The following is a 21,205-nucleotide window of genomic DNA, read 5'->3' on the forward strand; positions in this document are numbered from 1 at the left end:
GATGGCACCTTTGTCCAACACGGCAGGTATCCAGCTTAGTCTTAACTGAAACCAGACAGGCCTTGAGGTTTTTGATTTTAAAAAATAACTGATTACAGTCAAGAATGATTACAAAACTCTCTGAACAGTAAAGTTACCATGTAAGCTTTCCCCCAAAAGAGGAGAAACTTATTTGGTGATGCTTTTCAGGGAACCAGAGCAGCACTCAAGAATTATGATTCTACCACACTGCTCCTGGACAACAGTTCCATGGCAGCAGAGTGAAGAAACTGGAATAGAACTTTTTCTTTCTGGGGAAAGTCTGACAGCAACCCAGAGTCCAAACTGCTCTAGACTAACCCAGGGAGATGTCTGTGTAATTCAAATGAAATTTAAACTGAATTTTTAAATCAAAGGAAAGTAGGAACTTAAAAAAAAAAAAAAAAAAAAAGCCTAAACCAACCAAATAAAACAATCCAACAACACAAACCGACATGGAAAACCATTTATTTCATCTCTATTGTCTCCATGCAGAGCAGACCAATACAGATGAAGGGGGAAAATGCATAAGAGCAGCTGAAAAAATAGAGCTAGAAAATACAATTCTCTCTGCATTTCCAAAAGTGACAAATGTGGTGGAGTGATGCTCCATTTTCTCCCAAGGCTCTCAATCCTCAGCCCCAGGGCTGACGCAGTAGAAATCTACTGAACCCCCTCCCTCCCACAACCCCATGCTACCTCCTACTAGGGTATCTTCCCAAGAACCACAGACTATCCACGCCTGTGATAGCAGCCAAGAAAAACAGCTCAGAAATTCTTTGTTCAGTGTCATCCACTTCACATTCCTGAACGCTCAGTATAAAATCCTGACTGTGGTTTTCAGTCTTGGCAAGGCTCAGTGCTGATGCAACAACGCCAACTCATGGGCACTCACCTGGCAATGCCCCAACTTAAATGCCAGCCTTATTTTGGGAAAGACATCTTGAGAAACAGCAGGCACAACTTTCTGTGCAAGCTTGCTTCCTCCAGAGCCCTGTTAGAGGGTCTGCTTAGCTGCAGTCCCTGGGCAGAAGGAACCTCCAAAGGTAGAACCAGAGGGCTGGCAAACTCCGCCAGTCCCTGCAGGCTAAGTGGATTAATCATCCTTCCAGGAAAGCAGGAAATGGATGCTACCTTCAGACCTCATGACAACTGAATGATGGAGAAAGTAGCTGGCACAGGAAGGCAACTTTGTAAAGAGGAATAAACAATTGCACTAAGCCTCCCTCCTTGTTGAAGTGAAACGAGTTACTAATGTAAGTCCAGGGAAAGGAAAGAGGAAAAAATTTCAGACAGCAGTTCCTGGGCAGACAGAACCGCAAGCATGAGCTCTCCAGCACTCACTGAAAAGTAGGACAGGAGCTGTCATAAAAAAAGAACTGTGTCAACAGTTCAGGAATCTCTTAGGGAAGTAGTGCCTCTGCTGTGGGCAATACACCTGCCTTGCTGCTCTGACCTAAATCGCCCTCTCAAGGCACAAGTCCTCTTGGCAAGGCCCTGGGCAGACTGGAGAGCTGTACTGCTTCACAAAACCTGTTGTAAGACTGAGCCAAGTTGGTGTACCAACCACACTGTGGTACCTGTTTTGTGTTCAGTGACTGTTAGTTCAATTAGAGCTGTTTTTAAACAAATTTAAGCAAAGCAAAGTTAAGTTCAGAAGGGAGACTAATTGTGCACATCTTTGTGGCAATAAAACATCCCTGTGGAATTATGGCCTGGTCAGCCCTGTGATCTGGGATGGAGGAAAGCACTAGAAATTTTATTTATTTTTATTGGTCTCAACTTGCCAAAGATTTTATCCCAGGCATCACATAATAGAAAACTCCTCTTAAAGCATACTTATTGTCACCCTTTCATATCCCTTTCTCACCTTACTTGAAAATATTTTCACCAGCAGTTTCAACCTTCCCATCTAAAAGCTGTCAGTATTATTTCTTACTCATTCGCCCTCAAGAGATGAACTCCACTGTGAGGTAAGAACCCCAGAAATAGGCTGCCATCTACAGCATGCTCTTAAATAGTCCACACTGAACAGAGGAAAAGCTAACCAGGAGTTATCAGTTGCTGACCAGCTGTAGTGTTCAAGCACCTCTGCCATGACAGTCTAGGGGTACTGCAGCATGCTGGGCAGGTCTAACATGCTACACCTCAAGAAAGTGTGGGGCAGATGGTGCATGAATCAGGTCTCATGAGCAGGCTCAGAAGTGTGTTCAACTACTGGTTATAAGAGAGGGAGCTCAGTCACAACTGCTACGTGGCTTTCCCTCCAGACATGAGCGAGCTGGTGGTTGGCAACTGAAGAAACATTTACTGATCATTTATCAGATAAACAGCTGGACTGTGCTGGCTACTGGAGTGGTTACGGCTGAGGCAAGTAATCTCCAAGCTGAGTCATTTAATTGTAGTGACCTACCCTAAAGTGCCTCAAGCTTTTGGCTCAATTTCAATGTAAACAAAATAGACCAAAAGAGCTGGACTGCTGAGGCCAATCCTACCTTTAGGAACAAGTGGTGTCAGTGAACAGCTGGAGATCAAGTTAGAAAGGGTCTCTTTCCCTCTATCTCAGCACCATCAACTTCTCATGGGTAGGGGGTTCTGGCTAAAGCTTTGTCTGTTCTGCCTCCAGCCCTTAAAGTGGTAGGAAAAATCCTTTATCTTCATCAGCTACAGGAATCACCTCTGCTGTTTTCACACAAGAGTTTGGGAGGTGCAGTTCCATCAGAATGAACCAAATGAAACATCATTCACTCACAGTGGAGCAGTTGTTCGGTTCACTTCTGCCCAGTGTATCTTTTGTTCCATAAAAACCAACCAAACAAAAAAAGAACAGAAGCCCTCATGTGTGGATTTTAGCAGAACAGGGATAGGAGAGCCAGGGAATGAAGTCTTGCACAGCCAGACCTCTCTGTCACCCGCTTCTCATACTAGCAGCCAGATCTGCGCGCACACACGTGGGAAGTAACGTTAGTGTTCCTTATTGCTCTGTAAAGCTCAGAGTCACTCTGGTGGCTCTGGGAGGCATCGTGAGGTCTGCGCAGAGGTCACTCAGTTGTGAGCGCGAGTAGCACCATGACTGTAATGCCCGTACACAGGAGCAGAATTTGCTGCAGGGAATTCCTGGGAAAGAAACAGCAAAATTAGGAGGAGCCATAAACCAATCCCCATAGGCAGCTGCACAGAGCTCCCCAATGATTTGTTCTTTGCCTTTCCAAATCTACCACGTGGAGAACACAGCAGCTGTATGAAGTCACTAACACAGATGAGAAGACCTTCCCAGCATCCCAAGCAAAGGAGTTGTCTATAAACTGGCATGGACTTGCTCCACTCAGCTGCAAGGCCCAACTCCAGGCTTCCAAATCAATTCAGGCTGATTCAGTCATGTAGCTATTCAGACACATATTCATGTCCTTTAACTCACAAGGAAACCAGCACTTACACAGCATGTGCACAGACACTTCAGGGACCTCATCCAGCTAACAACTACAGTTACAGAAAAAAACCCCACCAACAAATTTGGCCATTCTTTTAGCACTGTCTCAGGTTTATGTTGGATTGAAGTGACTGTGTACCTCCCACTTCTGCATATTCTGCCAACAACCTCTGCCAACACAAGAGGTTACCAACCCAAATTAACATCTCTCTACAAAGTTCCTTCCTCCTCAGAAAGAACTGTGGAGCTGTTTTTTCGAGCACTGTTTCAGTCAAAATTAATTAGGTGAACCAAGGCATCTTATTTAAACCACTAAAGTTACTTGTCTTATTACAACTAAAATAGGAGGGAACATTCAGGAGCAGCTCTGGCAGCAGATCTGAGAGGGCCTTTACTGTGGAACAGCTGGATTTGGACCTGCTACAGCCTTAGTTAGACTGCAAGAAACTAAAATAATACATGAGGGATACCCAAATACATTGGAATATATATACCAGTGCAGAAGAGAGATGTCTGAGGTGGAATACAATGACAGACTATGAAATGCTGAGTGATAAAGAGAAGAAAACTATTATTTTTCTAATCACACAGCAACACAGTGATACCTAATAAAAAAATCAATAGCAAGAGTGTAAAAACCATACAATAAGAAGCATCACTAAACACAATAGAGTCCAACTCTGCAAACTGCTGCCAAAAGGAGGTTGCAGAGGTGTGAATTAATGGATAGGGTCAGAGAGAGATGAGAGAAGCATGGAAGGATAGATTCACGCATGGTTATCAGACATACACACCTCTGTGGGGCCCTAGTTCAGACAGTCCCTGCACCAGTATGTACTGGAAGCTGAAAACACAGACTGGGCAGTGGTGTCCTTACTGGACATGTTTCCCAGGAACTTGCTCTAGCTGGCCCTGCTGCATACTGTGCCAGCACGATCTCTGGGACTCACCCAGGTGAAAGCTCTCATTTACAGAGGGTCCTTGTAGTCCCACAAGTGCAAAAGATAGCAAGCAGCCTATTTTGATTACAGCCTTGTCCACAGGATTTGGAAAGCTGGCATTCACACACTTCCAGAAGAGGCACAGGGAAGGGTTATATCCCTGCCCCCTGGCAGCATGAATTGCTGCAGAACAACAGGAGGGAGAACTTACCAAGGATTCTTTTCCTCCAGGAGATCAGGCACAACATTTACCAAGGCAATGTACAGAAATCCTCCAGAAGTGAAAGGGAGGATCCAGGCTACTGTTTCTCCTGCACAAATACAGAAAGCTTCAGTTACTACTGAGACAGAGCCATGGGATGCAACACAGAAGGGAAAGAAGATACAGAAGGGTGAAAAGCACTTCGTCCTCCCCCATTTCTACAGAGGTCCCAGGGAGCCTTACCTGCTCCTTTTGGTGACTGAGCACATATTGCAAAGCAGGCTCCTAGAATTCCCCCCAGAGCTGTGGAAAGCTGCATCTTGGCTGCACTCCAGCGGTCAAAGCCAGCCCGAAGTAGGATTGCAAAGTCTCCAACCTAAGAAAACCAAGAGCTGACAGTTAATGAACTTGAATACTAAATTCCCAGTTAGAAACGTCATTCACAACAAGGCCAGTGCTTTAAGACTGTTCCTGGTTTTCAATGTTGCCAGTCTCCCCAGAGGGAGCAGCCTTCAAGAAGACAAGAAGATGTTAACCAGACCCAAACCTCCTCTTGGCAGATGAAGCACACTGTAATCCCCCTCACAATGGCAGGATACAAAGCCCTCTCACCTCATGTGGGATTTCATGCAGGAGAATGGCCATTGTGGTTAGGAACCCAACCTGCAGCAGAGAGAAAGTGATTAGGAAACAATTCCAGTATTCTTGGATGAATCTCATCAGGTCCCATACACTTACAGGGATCCAGCTGGAGCAGCAGATACCACATCAGTGCAGGGTTGACTGGGAGTTTATCATTCTCACAGTCATGGTGGTCCAGCTCAGGGCAATGGGGACCCCATAGCCCATTATCAGTGTTGAAGACAAAAGCAAAAATGCAATGAAATCTCTGCCTTATCTATGTCCCAGTTTTTGAGGTGACCAGCCTCATCATGTTATTTCTGGACTGCCTTTTGAGTAGATGAGGGTAGATGAGCTAATCCATCCCCTAATGCCAGTACAAATGACTAATGTGTCCCAAATTCAAAGAAGCTCTGCATCAGAGGATCAGGATAGGGTTGAGCTTTACTGTGGCTTGCTTTTTCTCAGAAAATCCCAGGAAATAGGAGGGAACTCCTTGCATTTTTTGGCTGTTTTGCATGTTGCATTACACTTGAGACAAGGCCTCTCCATTTCAATACACAGCTGGGGACAGAAACCTTACCTTTCTGCTAACCAGGAAGCTGGCTGCTACTGCCAGGCCGTGTGTGAAGTTATCAATGGTGTTGGCCAGCAGATTGAGGTATCCACTAATCTGCAAAGAGAAGGAAGAGTCCCTGATAAAGGGAGAGATGTAAGAAGATAAAAAAACCAGCTTAGACATGGGTGATGCAGTCACAATCAGATGGGAATGGACAGAGCACAATGCTTCTGCTGAAAATCTTTGAACTATGTCAGTGCTTGAGTACAAATTAAATGTAATTTTTGGTTTTAGAGTAAACTAAGCTTTAGGGTAGGCAAGTATTGTCTGAGATTAGAATAATTACTGTATGCAAATGATGAAGAGCTCTAGAAACAGAAAAAGAAAGTAAAAAGAAGAAAGCCAAAATGGAAGAATATATTTAATTTTAAATCAAACCAATTTTAGGTAACACTGACTAATTTTCACAGGTGACTGGCTTCAAATATGACTTGATCTTGTGTTCAAGTCATGTACTTTAATATCCAACTGTTAAATATCTCCTCTTCAAAAGCTGGCAAGAACAATGCAACAGAACAAATGCTGCTGGAATTGCTTTCTATAACTAAATAAATCTTCAAACATTGTACCAAAAAAATTCATGCTTGTGGGTTTGCTTTCCCTTAACAAAGAATCAAAAGAGAAGATAGTGATGACAGTCACCAAAAAACCACCTACTAGAAGGCTGGATAGCATGTATCAGCATTTGCATATAAACACATTTCTTAAAATTATAAGCACAAAGCAGCTGTCTTCCTCACAAGTCCATCTCCAAGTTAAAATTCCCTATCATTCTAGCTAGGGTCATCTCCTGACAAAATCTGAGTATTTGACCTAAAGTAATTCACAAGGGTACCACCCCAGCTCTTTAGCTCACATGGTTTTGGGTTTTTTTCCATCATATTTAACAAAAACTACTGTTGGTCCTGAGATACTGAAGTTCACTGTATGGGACTTCAGTTTAAATTCTTATCAAACAAGGAGTTAGCCCATGTCTCTGGACAGCAAGAACTCCAGATACAGGGCAGTATCCAGTGAGTGGAGACACTGTCTGGAAACTGAAACTCTTACTTCACCACAGCATCAGATGCCAAAGTTCAGCTAGACAACCACAGGTGCTGATGGACTTCATTAGCTTTTTTTGGTCTTGTGTTCTTCCCCTGCTTCTATCAACTCTGCTTGGGGCATCTTGCTGTCATTGTATGCAACAACTCAGGAACCTTCTGGCAAATCTCTCTCTCCAAAGCACCACCTTTCTGCAGGGCATTTTTACTGCACTATCTTGGAGCACCTTTGTAGCCTCTAAATTTTTTTAAGTGCACTGATGAATAAATACAAAAACTAATAATTAAGCAAAGCCTACCCCACTTTTAAATAATAAGCTAAGTAACATCTCCACAATGAATGCAAAAAAGATCCTTGCATGTTTTCATAAGAAAGGAAACCCAAATAAATGCATGCAGGCAGACACAAAAATGGAACAGTTTTACTTCTCATTCTTCATACTCTCATTCCCAGACAGCCAAATATGACTAAAATTCTCCTTTTCATGTTTTTTTACGTGATGGCGTTTTCCCCACAGGATAATAATAATTATTCACAGAAGTTTTACACAAAAATGCTTTCCCATATCACTGTATAGAGGAAAAAATAGGCTTCATGATTAAAACATTATGACTTTTTGTTGTCAGTGGCTTGGGCAAAAGCTGTCACTGAGAGAAGCAAAGCTTTGGAGGGCTCAGAAATAAATTGGGTTGATTTGACAGTTATGAGCCTCTGACATTTACATTCTGCGAATCCCTAATAGGATGTTCTCGTTGCTCATAAAGAGCACAGCCAGATGAAGTGTTTATGCTCATGCTTCAGAATTAATGTCACTGTGCAATAAAACATACTTCCACAAATCAACCAGGACCCCATGTGCCACAGGGAGAAAGAAAGAATAAGCAAGGCAAAAGTAGTGTACACAATGTTTTTACCTGTTGAGGGAATAAAGGCTGCAGTGAGGGACAGAACTGATCTATGTCTGCATGCAAAAGAAACCTCCCATCTGCCATTTTCAAGCTAGGAAAAATTCCATCAGCAGCTAAAAAGCAGAAGTTCTAATATATGTATGTGGACAACAGTCAACTCACTACAACTTACAAATAATCAAGTCCTGAAGGGTGACTTTGTTCATTTAAATAGTATCTTCCCCTTTTTGTTTGCTGAAGAAACAGGGATTTCTGAGCAAACAGAAGAACCAAAAAAATCTGTCATGCCATGGATTTCACTCCTTCCTTCAGGAGTACCTGCTCTGTTCACTCCCAGCACCACCACTTCCCTGCATGTGCCCTGCCCAGCACACATGGCATGGCAGCTCCATGCCCAGCTGCAGCCAGGCGCATCGGCTGGGCAGCACGTGGCACCCCAGTTCCAGCTGTGGCTTCCAACAGGGCAACCCTTTGCCTTCCCCCTCTACTGTCACGCTGATTTTTATGGAACTTGAAGAAATCTCATCACCCTCAACACTCCTATCCTCTCTTGAACTCAAGGAAAATTAATTATGGGTTCAAAAGTTATTGAAAATGAAGGGCAGAACAGATGGACAGGCAGATGGAATGACTGCTTATGTTGTTGCCTAAGGAAACAGGCTAACAACACAGGAGTCTCTTGGTAGGTTTGATAATTTCCACCCTACCAGGAAGAGTATTAAAATATTCAGATTAAAAGATCAGAAGGTAAGAAGTTAAAACTACACCCATTAAGTCTTAAGTTTCTAAATCATGCATATCAACAACCGTCTGTAAAACTGAACAGATGTGTTAGGGTTTTAAAGCTAGAAGGTTGCCTAAACCTTCCACGTTTGCCAACCTAACACAACTGAAAGAACTTAATTTGTGCACAAATTTCATTGTTTCTTAAGCTATCATGTACTCTGTAGAGAGCAGCTTAATCCACAGCTTACAGCTCACAAGTGACAAAAAATCTGCTATCTCTAAGTCAAGTTGGTCCATTGGCAAGTTACCCTCAGTTAGAGAGTTGTCTCTAAGTTCTAGACTACTACTCTTTGCTATAGCTGTAACTATTCAAATTTAGTCATTTCTCTATGGTTATTTGTATACTCTAAGTCACCCTTGATCTACCATGACTACAGAGCTAAACTAAAGAAAGCCACCTACCATGTACTGCAAACTTAAAATATTATTTCATCTCTTTCTGGGCTCCTCTACAAATTACTAGTAGTATTTTGGATATTTGGAACAGCACTACTGGAAAAAGCCAGATAGCTGCTTCACTACTGCTATAGAGAAAGAGGAACTCTCACCTCTCCTCTTACATATTATTTCCTACTCACCCATCCTCCTGGCTGTAGCACCATGAGGGAACAATGTCTTCCGACAATTTCCTGCTGTAATCCTCACGTGTTTTTCCAAAGCACTGACTAACTAGAAACTATCCCTATCTCATAAATATATATCTGAGGCCCTTCTTAATCTATTCCTTATAATTGCATGTATCAGAACCTGTTAAAAATTCAGCACTTTTTTCTAATGAAGTTACTCAGTTTAGCTGCTCTCGCTGACTTCATGCAGTCACAATGTGCCATTTATGTAACACAGTACCTGTAAATGTGAAGATATACTGTTTTTATAAATAATAACTTAGAAAAATAATAACCCAAACAGATTTGAGGGGGGCTGCATTAAACTAGTCTCTTTTGTTAACACAGAATAACAGATTTTTAATACAGCTAATATTAGCAAAGTTGGATTAGAATGTGGGAGAAAGTTATGTTTTATATACATTTGTCACGACCTTTATTAAACAATTTTATGCCTGAATAAGAGGCAGGAAAAATGTCTCATGGATAAGAATTTATCTTACATAAAATCGTATCAATTAGCATTAATTACATTATTATTTTTTATATTAGGACCATGCCCTGAGCAATTGTATCACACCTATCTGTGTTTCATTTCTACTTGAAATCAATAGTCTATAGTTCCTTATATAAACCCTGCCAAAATTAGGGCACAATGTTTCATAACCCAGTAATATTGGTGTCATCACTACCACCACCTCTAGAAACATCCACATGGCACCTTGCAGTTTGTGCAGTGTTATGTACAAATTACATGAATGTGACAGATGTCAAAAATACTCAGTGACCTCAGCATAACTTTCATGTTCTGTAGGAAGAGCTATAAAGTTACAGCAAAACAGATTTAAAATAGAAAGACTGAAGAGCCCCTGCCTGACCACATACCCAGCTTTGGACTAGTTCATGCAAGCACACTTTTTGCCCAGTTACTCTTGTACAATCTTGCACATTTTTATGGGCTTTCAAACTGAAATTGCAGGTCCTCCTTCACCAAAGTGGTTGTTTACTCTCTCTCTCTTGTAATGTTCAGAACCCCAGAAAAGGGTTTTCCACAGTACAAAGATAGCAACATGGAACAGGAAGCAAAGCCAATGTAGAGGTTATCCACTTCCCCATGGTGCAGGACTCTTCCTCCACCTCCCGTCCTATGAGCCTGCTGATTCTCCCTTATCCCAGCACTACAGGCTGCCTGCCTGCATGCCAAGCTGATTCAAGAAGTTAAGTTAGGAGAGAAATAGAGCAGGGGGTGGGAGGTGGGTGTGTGGGTGTAGACAAGCAAATTCTTTGCCTGTTTAGCTCCTTGAATAGGCTCACTGTGAGGTCAGATGAGATCCAGTGCAAAGGAAGCGATGGGAAATACAGGTTTGGAGACAAGTAGACAAGAAGTCCTTTTTGGCAGCAGGTAAGCTGATAATCTGAGAAACTGAATTTTTAAATTCTACACTGGGTAGCTTCAACACACTTCCTAAAGGTGTCAAAACACTTCCAAAAGGTGCCTTAAAAGGAAAAGTGCAGCTCAGAGTTGGAACAATACAGACAGCAGAGAACAGAAATCATGGTGCAAAAAATCAGGCAAATAAAGACATATTAACTATAAAATACAGAGTAACAAAACATTAAATTCTGTATTTTGGTACCAAAATTCAGCCAAAATGCACATCAACACACTTGCGCCTTTATAATACTGACTTTTCCACATAAGCTGCAGTGTAGATTTTCTCCAAGTCTGCTATTTCTTCCCTGCTGTGACCAGGACACACTTTGACAGAGCAAAATCAAGCACAACTCAGATGCTGAGTTCCCCACTCAAGCACAGTCTTTCCACAGACAATTCCTGCCTAAAAAGTGAAGGTGAGTTTGTGGGCCTCTTACCTTGATTCTGTTGTTTTTTGCACCAGACTGGAGAGAGGAGCCATTACACTGAGCTCCTGGTCTTTGGGACTGAGAGGACCCCTTGGGCAGGGGGCAGCCACTTCCATTGGGAATCTTTCCTGATGGTGTTTTGGAATCACAGTCCTAAATGAGGGGAAACAAACTTGTCACTGATTTTTTTTTTTCAGTGGATCAGAAATCCAACCTTCACTCTTAATCCTTTTGTCCTTACAATGTGGCTCAGCACTTTGACACCCCAGTTTAATAACAACTGCCAGAAATGAGACAGATTCAGAGAGCATTGTGACATCTGCCCTGAAAGACAACAAGAGCTAACACCTCCCAGTCCTCAAGGGAAATAGAATGGGGAGGAACTGGAGTCACAGCCCCTTAGCATGAGTCAAGTTCCCCTAGAAAGATAAGGGAGTGAGCCTGCACCTTCTGATAGCAGCTGCTGCCCAGAGAAACAGAACTCCATCTGGGCAGGAGATGGGGGAAAGAGTCTTGCTCTCCCCAGTGCAGCAGAACAACTAAGTCTACAGAATTATTCTATAGCTGGGATCATCACCCTCCAAACAACAAAATATTTATCTAGGATTTCAGCCTCTCTCTAAATGAGAAGATGAAGTTCCTTTCAGGCATTAAAGTCTCACATTGAGTCATAGTTAACACCTAATTGCCCTTATTGCCTGACCTACAGTTTCACCTCTCTAAAGTCATGGCACAGCAAGGACTGAACAGTCTAAAGGAGCTACAACTAGGAGTTGTGCAGATGTCTGAAGACTGGGTGCTCTCCTCTGTCTTGGAATTACCTTCTGCTACCTCATCTACATCTCCCGTTTGCAGCTGGGGGACTCCTTTGAACTTAGGATTACCTGGCCAGTCATAAATCCCTTCTACCACACAAAGTCACCCAAACAAACATTTGGTCCAGGACATAACCAAGAAGAAACACCTTCCAGAAGGCTGGCCTTTGTCCTGACTGAGGACCCAGAAAGAGAATGAGTCACGATGGGTCCATGGAACAGGCATCAGCAAACTTTCAGTCCTCAAAAACATAGTTGAGCAAAAGTCTGTTTTGCAGAGTGCTCCAGCTCCCAGCCCCCACAGAACAGGAGCTCTCTTTTACACTTACCACATAAAGAACAAAACCAAACCAGAAGTGAGAAATCTCAGTTAAAACTACAAAACAAAGCCTGAAGATGAAACCTGCTCCTACAGACCAATGGCAAAGAAGTGACAAAAAACTCTCAAAAGGCAATGACAAGGTACTCACAGCTACAGGATAATTTCCTGACACTGTCAGATAGGGCAGCTGAGGTATTTAGTACAGAGCTTCAAATATAAGAGTACTCCCCCACCTCAGGCTGCCAACTTACCACACCAGGATACTCCTCCTCTTTCTCTAGGAAGATCTTCTCTAGCACCAGGAAGGTCAGGAAACCAATGATCACCCAGAGACCCAGAAGCTTCTGCTGCTGAAAGCTCTGCCCCTCTCCTGAAGGATAAAAGAGAAATCTTCATGTCTCTATTAAATACATAGCTTTTCTCGCAGTTCCAAGACAAAAAAAAATGACAGTGGAAAAAATCCCTGGAGGTAGGAGGCGTAAACACATCTCAAAACAGATTAGTTTAACTAGCCCATTCTTGATCTAAAAGATATCATCATCTCGAGACACTCAGAGTGAGAGCTACCATCCCTTTTTCCACATCAGCTCAACCCAGAATATTTCCTGACAACACTGGGAATTTCCCTGAGCTCCAGAGGCAAGTGAAGATTACATCAACAAAAATCCAGCAGCTGTACCAACTGAGCAGCAAGCCCTGACATGAATTCTGCCATTAGTGGAGTTACAAACTCACCTTCCCCTTTCTGCCACACCTCAGCAAGTAATTAAGCCCAAAGCTACAAACTTTCTTTTCAATTACAGCTAAGCTTTTGAGATAATAATCCATTCAGCCTCTCTGCCAGAAATGCAAACTGTATTGCAACGGAAGAACAGAAAGACTCCGTACCAGGACTTATACATGGGTCAAGGAAACCTTTACACTTCGGGACAGTCTGGCAGAAGCAAACAAGCTTGAGCAGGAAGACAGAGTAATTTGGGAACCACTTGAGAAAGGGTGAAAAAAGTACAGCAGGTTCTGCTGACAGTGCTAGAGCTGTGATGAAGAAGAGGACTAAAGGCCTGGCAGATTTGAAACCCCAGGACATAGGTGCAAGAAAGTCTGGGAAACCCAGGGCATCATCTTCCCTCTCTCACATTTTCAGCAAGAAAAAAAATGACTTCTTAGTTGCTCAACAGGTGGGATGCAGCAGCACTTGCCTTCTATGATACCAGTTTGCTGAAGCAGATAGATACAAACATTATAGGTTTCGGCAACCCTGGCTATTTGAGGGATGAAGGAGCTACACTGATACCAAAAGGTCTATACCAACTCAGCGTTTAGTTCGCTGGCAAACACAAGTGTCTGTCACCTCCATTTCCTTTTCCTTCCCCTGCCCCACCCTCCAATCTTAATTGTGGCTCTATAGGCAATGTTACATGATTTCTCACAGAGCAAAGACTGCAACACATGAGCTCCCATAAATCAAAGCATCCAACAGAGGGGCCCCAGTTAGTGCCAGGAAGATGTTCTAGGAGTAACACTATTATAGGGACAGATTTGTAAAAAAGGTGCACCTGATCCCCAACTAAGAGAATGAATATGTTCATGTACCAGACCACATACACAACTATAACGTCCCATCAGCTTAAAGAAGCATTCCCTTTCCTTACAGAAGGGACAAAAGAAAATCAACAGAGATTTACAGGAGTCCAAGGCATGACAGGAAAAGTCAATAAACAAGAAAGCCATTCCAAGTTACTAAACATAAAGTAACCATGGCAAATTAAGGAAGCCTCTAATTTCAAAGTCTTTGGAGGATTGCTGAGTACAAAGATGAAGTATTACATGTGTGGCTTTTTATTCTCACATACTTCCCTAGGCATTTGCTTTTATATATTACTTGAAAAAGAATACCAGCCTAGACCAGTTTTTGGGCTGACCCAGACTGGCTGGTCTTGGGTTTTCAAGGCAGAACACACCCAATACAGGCACAGCACAAGCTGCTTCCAGGCACAGAAGGCTCTCATACCTGTTGTTGCACTGCATGTGTAGGCCCAGGCTTCAGGAAGCAGGTGGAGAAACACATTTCCCAGTAGCCCACCAATTGCAAAACTCAACAACTGCTTCAAACGCTGTGACCCAGCTAAAAAAAGAAAAAGAAGAAACAAGAAGAAAAAAAACTGATCACTATTTAGCCAGGAACCAAAATATCTCCAGCTGAGATTTTGCACGAAGAAACCCAAACTAGAAGCATCTGCAAAGCAAGCTTTCGAAGGAGAGAGCTCAAACCAAATGGAGTGCAAGAAAAAGCCCTGACAGCACTTGGGACAGTAGTGTGTGGATCCTGAACCAAGCAGGGTGAAAAACAGTACCCTTTGTACAGGCTCCATCCAGGGCTAACATTTGTCAAAGGACTCCCTTTCAAATTCACAGGTTCATTAAATTCATTAAAGGACCGAAAACAGACTTTCTGTTTTAGAGAACAACATTTCTGTGACGAGATCCTGTTCACCACTGTGCTGCTGTCACATCCCAGCACAGCTGGCTTCAGAAAGGCCAACGCAGCTGGCAGACTCACCTTCGGAGCGCAGCGCAGCTCCCGTCTCAAGGGGGATCACCAGCAAGGGGAAGACCCCGCTCAGCCCCACCATGAAGGAACCGATGAGGGAACAGATCCAAGCATCCAGCCGCTCGCTGCTGAACAGGTGTCCCCAAGAGTCTGCCTCCTTGTCACACAGAGAACCAGAACTGGCAGCAACATGACTCCTTGGGAGCTGCTGAGCTTCACAGGTCACGATCAGCAACAAGGAGAGCGTGCCATCAAGCAGGAGTTTTCGTTTTGTCATTGCTAAGTGGTCTCAGCCAGGCTGGCCAATCTCTGAAAAGATAAGGGGAAAGAAGTCCTGAAAACATGTTCAACCATCTGTTCCACCATCCCAGAGGAAAAGCCTTGGACACACCAAGCCCTCCCTTCAGTGTCTTAACACAGGTATGAATACCCATGAGGAACACCTCAAACTCTTCTTGATTTCAACACAGCATTATAGGGCAGAGAGGCTGTTTATCAATGGGTGCATGAAACTGAGACATCTTGGGAAAGCATGAGGCTTTCACTATTTCCCTTCAGATGGGCTGGACAAGGACGCCAAGTACCCTTGTTCTTGCCCTTCAGTGTCCCAAGGCTTCAGCAAAAGGTATTGACCAGAGATGCTACCAGGTAAGTCTTCTCTTTGGCATGGAACAGCACCCCTGTAACAAATCAGGATGCAAGACAGGCAACATAACAGTAAACTCATGAGTGGTGAAAAGATGGGGAACTGAGTAGATTATTCACCATCTCATCAGACACAAGTGCTGACACCCATCCACATGGAGCCAGTGAGAGTCAGCTTCAAAACAAACAAACATGATCCTTCATCAGCAGGCAACTTGTGCGATAGCGCTTCTCCAAAAATGATGAAAAATTTTACATGCACTCATCTAAAGACAGGACAAGTACCAGAAAGACAAATCTATTGATTGTTAAGGGTTAAACAGCTCACATTAGACAGAGGAAATTCCCTGATATGAGAGGAGCAGGAGAATGGAAGTGTACTTGAAAATACCATATCTACTTGTCCTGTTTTTATCCTTTTGTAGAAGGCTATTGGATTAGATGGTGTCTTAGTCAAAATCAGCACAGCTGTTAGTAAGAGCTCTGCAGTCAGAAGAAAACTGGAGAAGAGGGCATGTTAGAGGAGAAAAATAAAGATAATTACAGTCATTGACAAAGAGAGAAAGAAAGCAAATGATGTAAAGGCTGAAGTACAAATGTTCCTTCAATCTCCAGAAGAAAAAGTGAAATGTGACAAGCAAAAATAATTTGGAAATGGGAGGAAAGGGTGTGTTAGAAAAAGACAGACCTAACAAATGTTCACAAAACAGCTCTTGAGAAGTAATAACAGAATTCACCCAAAAGCATATAAGAAACCAGTCTAATCTCTGAAGTATCAGTGACCATCTTTGAAAATTTACAGGAGTATGGGAAGGCCACAAGAAGGCTGGAGAAGCATCATGCCTCACCTACCTTTATAAAAGGAAAAAAAAAGGTGGGAGAAGTTACACACCAGTAACTTCAATCCTCTGAAGGACTCTTGATCAAATTAAATGATCAGTTGGTAGTTACCTATAAGATAAGAAATTGATAAAGATATCAAAGCATTAAGTAACAGCCAGATAGAAAGGGACCTGCCATTCTCAAGACAAAATTCAGGATGCTAGAGCCAATCTAAGGCTGTGGATGAAAAGGGCAGTGCTGCCCCTTGTCCCCCCCTCCTTCACGAAGCATTGCCTCTCCATGCTCACACCAGACTCCACCAGTGAGCGGCATCAGAAAAAACAAGCAGGAAAAACTGCTTTTTTAAACTCATAACCCTTTGCCAATTTCAGTCCCTGAAGAAAAACACTGCAGGAGGAAGACCAAGCTGCAATCAAAAGCAATCAAAAAGAAATTAAGGGACAGGGTCCCACGGCTTCTCTGAAGGAGAACACCAATCTCCAAGCACAGTGACTATCAGGAGCAGGGATGCAAGAAGGAATCAGTGAAGACACTGGCTTGGCTAGTTGAGCAAGGAACACTAATGCTATCAGTTTTCTCTTGTAACAAAAAAACTAAAATCCCTCAACACGGTAAGATCAAACCAGCTCAGGATTTTGGGGCATCTTATTGTGGTGTTTTGATCTGGCTGCAGGAACCCCACACCTACCTATACCCTACTATCAAACCAATTTCAATAAAGATCAGCACAGAACAGTACACTAAGGGCTGGGGAGGCAGGTGTGGAATCAAATGCAAATGACAGAACAGTAATTCCAACATGCCACAAAGAAAAAGCACATACTGACTGAGAAATTAATTCCAAGCCAGCAGGTTTATGTTGCTGCAAAAAAGGTAAAAGTCATCCTGGGACACAGTAGTAGTCACACTGTGGGTCTCACACAGGTGAGTCTTTAGCCAACAGATCACATCCAGCCCCACATATTCTTCCTCATAAAACACATGCAAAAATCTGAGACACTGCAGGGGAAAGAAACAAAAACTAGAGTGTAGAGAGCATGACCTGGAAAAACGACCAAAGGACCTGGGTGTGTTTAGTCTTAAAAAGATAACACCAAAGGAACAGAACAGCCTGCATACATTAGGAGTCACAAGAATGGGGGAAAGTACTCAGCTATTCTTCCACATAAGTTCAAATGAGATTTAGCCTGAAGGTGAAGAAACAAATATACACAGTGCAAAAGTGGGGATATACTGGATCAGGTTATCTAGGATGCAGAATCTCCAGCACTATTTTTTGTTGGGGTTTTTTTGGTTTGGCTTTTTAATTTTAATTTTGAGAAAAAGAAACAGCTGATGCAGATCCCATTTCATTGCAAAGATTAAATCCCTTCTTTGAAGTCCTTCAGGCCTACACCCCTTCCAGCCCTGGAGTGGGCCTGATGGATGTCCTCATCCTTTATGATTGGATTAGACCTACAAAATGACTGAGAACTTTGTGAGGAATACACCAAAAATAAATCAGAATTTATACAACTGTACATGCCTATGAAGAAGCAACACACACACAGAGCTCAGCAATGATGGGAAGTAGCACAAATCTCTCCTGTAACATTGTCACAGCTTTTGAGAATCAATCTGGAAAAGTAAACACTGCAATTGATTCAACAGGTCGATTTCTTGCATTTCATTCTCCACCCTCACAACCCACAAAAGCCCCGAGGGACACCTGAAAGGGTCTCAGAGACCGAGGCACAGTAGTACACAGCACAAAGGTCATGTCCAGGACTCTGAAAAAGGTTTGCATACTTGGCTTCAAGTCATTCTTCCAGCCACAAAAGGGATCAGGTTCCTCAAAAAGGGGATGGTGGTTGAAAACTAATGGGTATAAAGTGTAGAAAACTAATTCCCCTAACTCACATTAGTGTTGATCCAGCTTTCTGTGGTCCACAGGTCTTTATTCTGCTGTTACTCACATGAGGAAAAAGCAGCACATTTCTTTACTCCTGTGCAGCCAGACCATCATTACATCATGCCTCAGGAACAGCCCCATATCTCATGCAATAAATTCCTCATGTTTATAAAACATCCATGAGAAATAGTGTATTGCTCAGGACACACGTGAACTGCTCTTTGTGTCCAGCTAATTGTTTAGAGCATATTCCCAGCATTTCCTTATTCCTAACACATAACCACTTGCTCAAAAAAAAAAAAAAAAGCAGCACTTTTTATCTCTACAGCCCCTTTGCTTCTCCATCTCATTAGAACATTAGCAAAGTCTCTAAATTCAAACATTCAAACTGGTTACCCCTATGGCAAGTATTTAAGTGAAAAAAATAAGCAGTGAAGATGTAGTCATAGGAAAAAAACTGCTCAAGAGGAAAATAAATAATACCCTGTCAAAACAGTTGCAAAGGGTGGAGGAAGTCTGTATCTACCCTTAATTTTAGACAACAGCACCTGCTTTAGGAACCCGGTCAGAGAAAATCTTGAGAAATTTCTAGAGAAAGCACTGGAGGCTCTCAGAGACATCTATGGTTACAAGGCAGAGACACAAACAGGTTTAGAGATGTGTTTTCTCAAGTAGGGTTTATCACATACTTAAGAGCATGCAACTCTGGGAGAAAAATAGCCAGCAGGTCATTTAGGTACCAGGTTTGACAATTCTCTGTCTGGGATCACAGCTCCCAGCTGTGCTTGATTCACAACCTGGTGACCATGACCACTGGCAGCACCCTCCAGAGCACCACGTGTCTGAGCATTCAGGACTCAGGTCTGCTCAGCTTCTCCTGCAACAGCCTCAGGACTGGAATAACCATTAGGTTTTCCCATCCCAGAAAGAAAAATAAATGAGAATTTGCCATTTACATGCTCCTGAGCAGAGGAAGCTGCACACCTAGCCAGGAGATCCATGAGGCTCCCAGGGCCTCCCCTACCTCACAGTGCTCACTGAACATCTCTGTAGGAGGCAGTGACTGAGAAAACATGGACAAAATTAAAATGCCAAGGCAAAAATCTACTGGAAAAGAGAAAATGAAACATTGACACGATGACCATGCTTCTATCTATTACTCTCTTCCTCAACATTCTTCCTTCTCAGACCACACAATTTCTTCTCTCAGTGCAGTTGCTCATTGCCACATAATAACATTTCAGATGTTGTTGAAAAGAAAAAAAAATTAAAAGAAAAGGCTTTTTTTACTAGTGTTTTCCCTGGAAGCCAGTTGCCTGGTCTTACAGTTGCAAAAGAGTACTGCGTGGAATGGAAAAAAGTTTTTTTCCAGGGAGGAAGCAGAATTTTCAGCCAAAAAAACTCTGCATGAGCCACCTCCCTCCATTAGACCGGTGGAGAGTTTTGAATTCCTCCTGGAAACCCTGACCTCGGCAGAAGCACAAAAGGTCTCCAGTACTCCCTGAGCACGCCCTTCTCTCTGAATCACTGCCCATCTCTAAGGAATGCACTGCTCTGGTGGGACCCTTCCCTTTTTGCCCCATCCCTCCCATAACAAAACCACCCTGCACAGACTCACATTTCGGCAAATGACAGCGTGCGCAGTTAAAAGCTGGGGATGCACAGGATTACAAACAATGGGTCATAGATCAGAGCAGATTACAGACCCGGGGCAAACCTACGAGCTGGCAAGGAAGGCGTTTGAAACCGACTGAACACTAACGGAGTTTGGGAGACTGCGATTCTTTCCCCATACTGCATCCTTTCAACCCTAGGATGAGAGGGAAGTTTGAGGACCAGGCAATGGCCTTCATTCCCCCTGGGCTAGCTGGGACGTCTCTCCTCCCAGCCCACTTTCCGTGGCAGCCCGAAGCACAGGCCGGGCAGAGCGCCCCGCTCCCGCTGCCCCCGCCCCAGCCGTGGCCGGGCTCCGGCCCCGCTCTCACCGCAGGCGATTAACGTGGCGGGACCGTGGGCTGCTCGTGTCACTGTCTGTCACATCGCGGCCGATGGGACAGACAGCGCGGGTTTTCCATTAGAGGAACGCTGAGCGATGCAAAGAGAGACACGTTTGCCGCGGGGCGAATTAGTAACGAGCGCTGCTCACGCAGCTCTCTGGGGCAGCACACTGCTTTGCCGCCCGGGGTCCCTGTGCCACTGCGGCCGCTCAGACCCGGCCCGCCCGCTCCGAGACCTTCTCGCGGCATCGTCTGTCGGAGGAGGGACTTCTAAAACTTTCTCGGCTGCGTCCCGCGGGGAGTGCGCTCGCAGCCCCGGGCACATCCGCAGCGGTAGCCGCCCGGCGCCGCTCCCCCGGCGAGCTGCGGCAAAGGCGGGCTGCGAGGGGGGACGCGGCCCCGGGAGCCCGGGGCAGCCGCGGCCCCGGAGCGAGCGGCGCGCAGCCCACGGTCCCGCCGGGCCGGGGCACCTCTGCCGGCAGCAGCGGCCCCGCCAGGCGCTCCTCGCCACGTCTTTCCCAAAGTTGTCCCTCGGTCACCCGGGCCGGACCCCTCCAGAACCGTACTCGGCTGCGCTGCGTGTGGCGCTGCCCGCCCCCGCTCACCCCGTCCCGCCGGCCGTGGTTGAGCCGCGCTGCCGCACCCGGCCCCGCCGTCCCCCCTCGCACCGCAGCAGCGGCGGCCGTGGCCCGGCCACCTCCGCCCGCGGCTGCGCCCCCGGGCCGCCAGCCGCAGTTACCGTGCGCCACCGCCGCCGTGCCCCGGGCCGCCGCTGCCATCCAGCCGCGGCTCGGCGCGGGCCTGCCCCGCCCGGCGGCCCCTCGGCTCCGCCTCCCCCGGCCGGCCACGTCGGTCCCGGCCTCCTCGGCTCCAGCGCCGCCGCCCCGCCGGGCACCCGCCGCCGCCGCGCTGCGCTTCCGGCCGCGCCGCTGTGTCCGGCCGGGCCGGCGGGGCGGGAGCGGGAGCGGGAGCGGGGCTGCCCGCGGGCACGGGCACGGGCACGGGCACACGGCCGAACCCAGTCCTGGCAACGGCCCCTCGCGGCGCGGTCGCGGTGCGGTGTTTGTGCGCATCGCCGAGGCGGGCTGCGGGGACACGCGTGCT

At 45.0% G+C, this 21,205-nt stretch overlaps 1 protein-coding gene across 4 annotated transcripts; it reads right to left on the reverse strand.

Annotated features, from left to right (window-relative positions):
• Positions 1-470: 470 nt before the first annotated feature.
• On the reverse strand, positions 471-20,905 carry SLC39A13 (solute carrier family 39 member 13). 4 transcript variants are annotated; one of them, XM_050975312.1, is made up of 11 exons: positions 20,841-20,905; positions 16,223-16,321; positions 14,735-15,034; positions 14,186-14,299; positions 12,426-12,544; positions 11,047-11,190; positions 5,796-5,885; positions 5,204-5,254; positions 4,835-4,967; positions 4,601-4,700; positions 471-3,135 (listed from the first exon to the last, which is right to left on the reverse strand). In XM_050975312.1, the coding sequence occupies exons 3-11, from the start codon at positions 15,000-15,002 to the stop codon at positions 3,060-3,062; spliced, it is 1,095 nt and encodes a 364-aa protein (XP_050831269.1). In that variant the 5' UTR covers positions 15,003-15,034; positions 16,223-16,321; positions 20,841-20,905; the 3' UTR covers positions 471-3,059. The 4 variants fall into 4 exon arrangements, with proteins under 4 accessions (XP_050831269.1, XP_030096108.1, XP_050831270.1 ...); XM_030240248.2 differs by lacking the exon at positions 20,841-20,905 and adding an exon at positions 20,707-20,823; XM_050975313.1 differs by lacking the exon at positions 16,223-16,321 and having other exon boundaries at positions 14,735-15,032; positions 20,841-20,885.
• Between the last annotated feature and the right edge of the window lie 300 nt (positions 20,906-21,205).

This window comes from Serinus canaria, chromosome 5 (genome assembly GCF_022539315.1).
Source record: "Serinus canaria isolate serCan28SL12 chromosome 5, serCan2020, whole genome shotgun sequence".
In the NCBI taxonomy this organism is placed as follows: Eukaryota; Metazoa; Chordata; class Aves; order Passeriformes; family Fringillidae; genus Serinus; species Serinus canaria.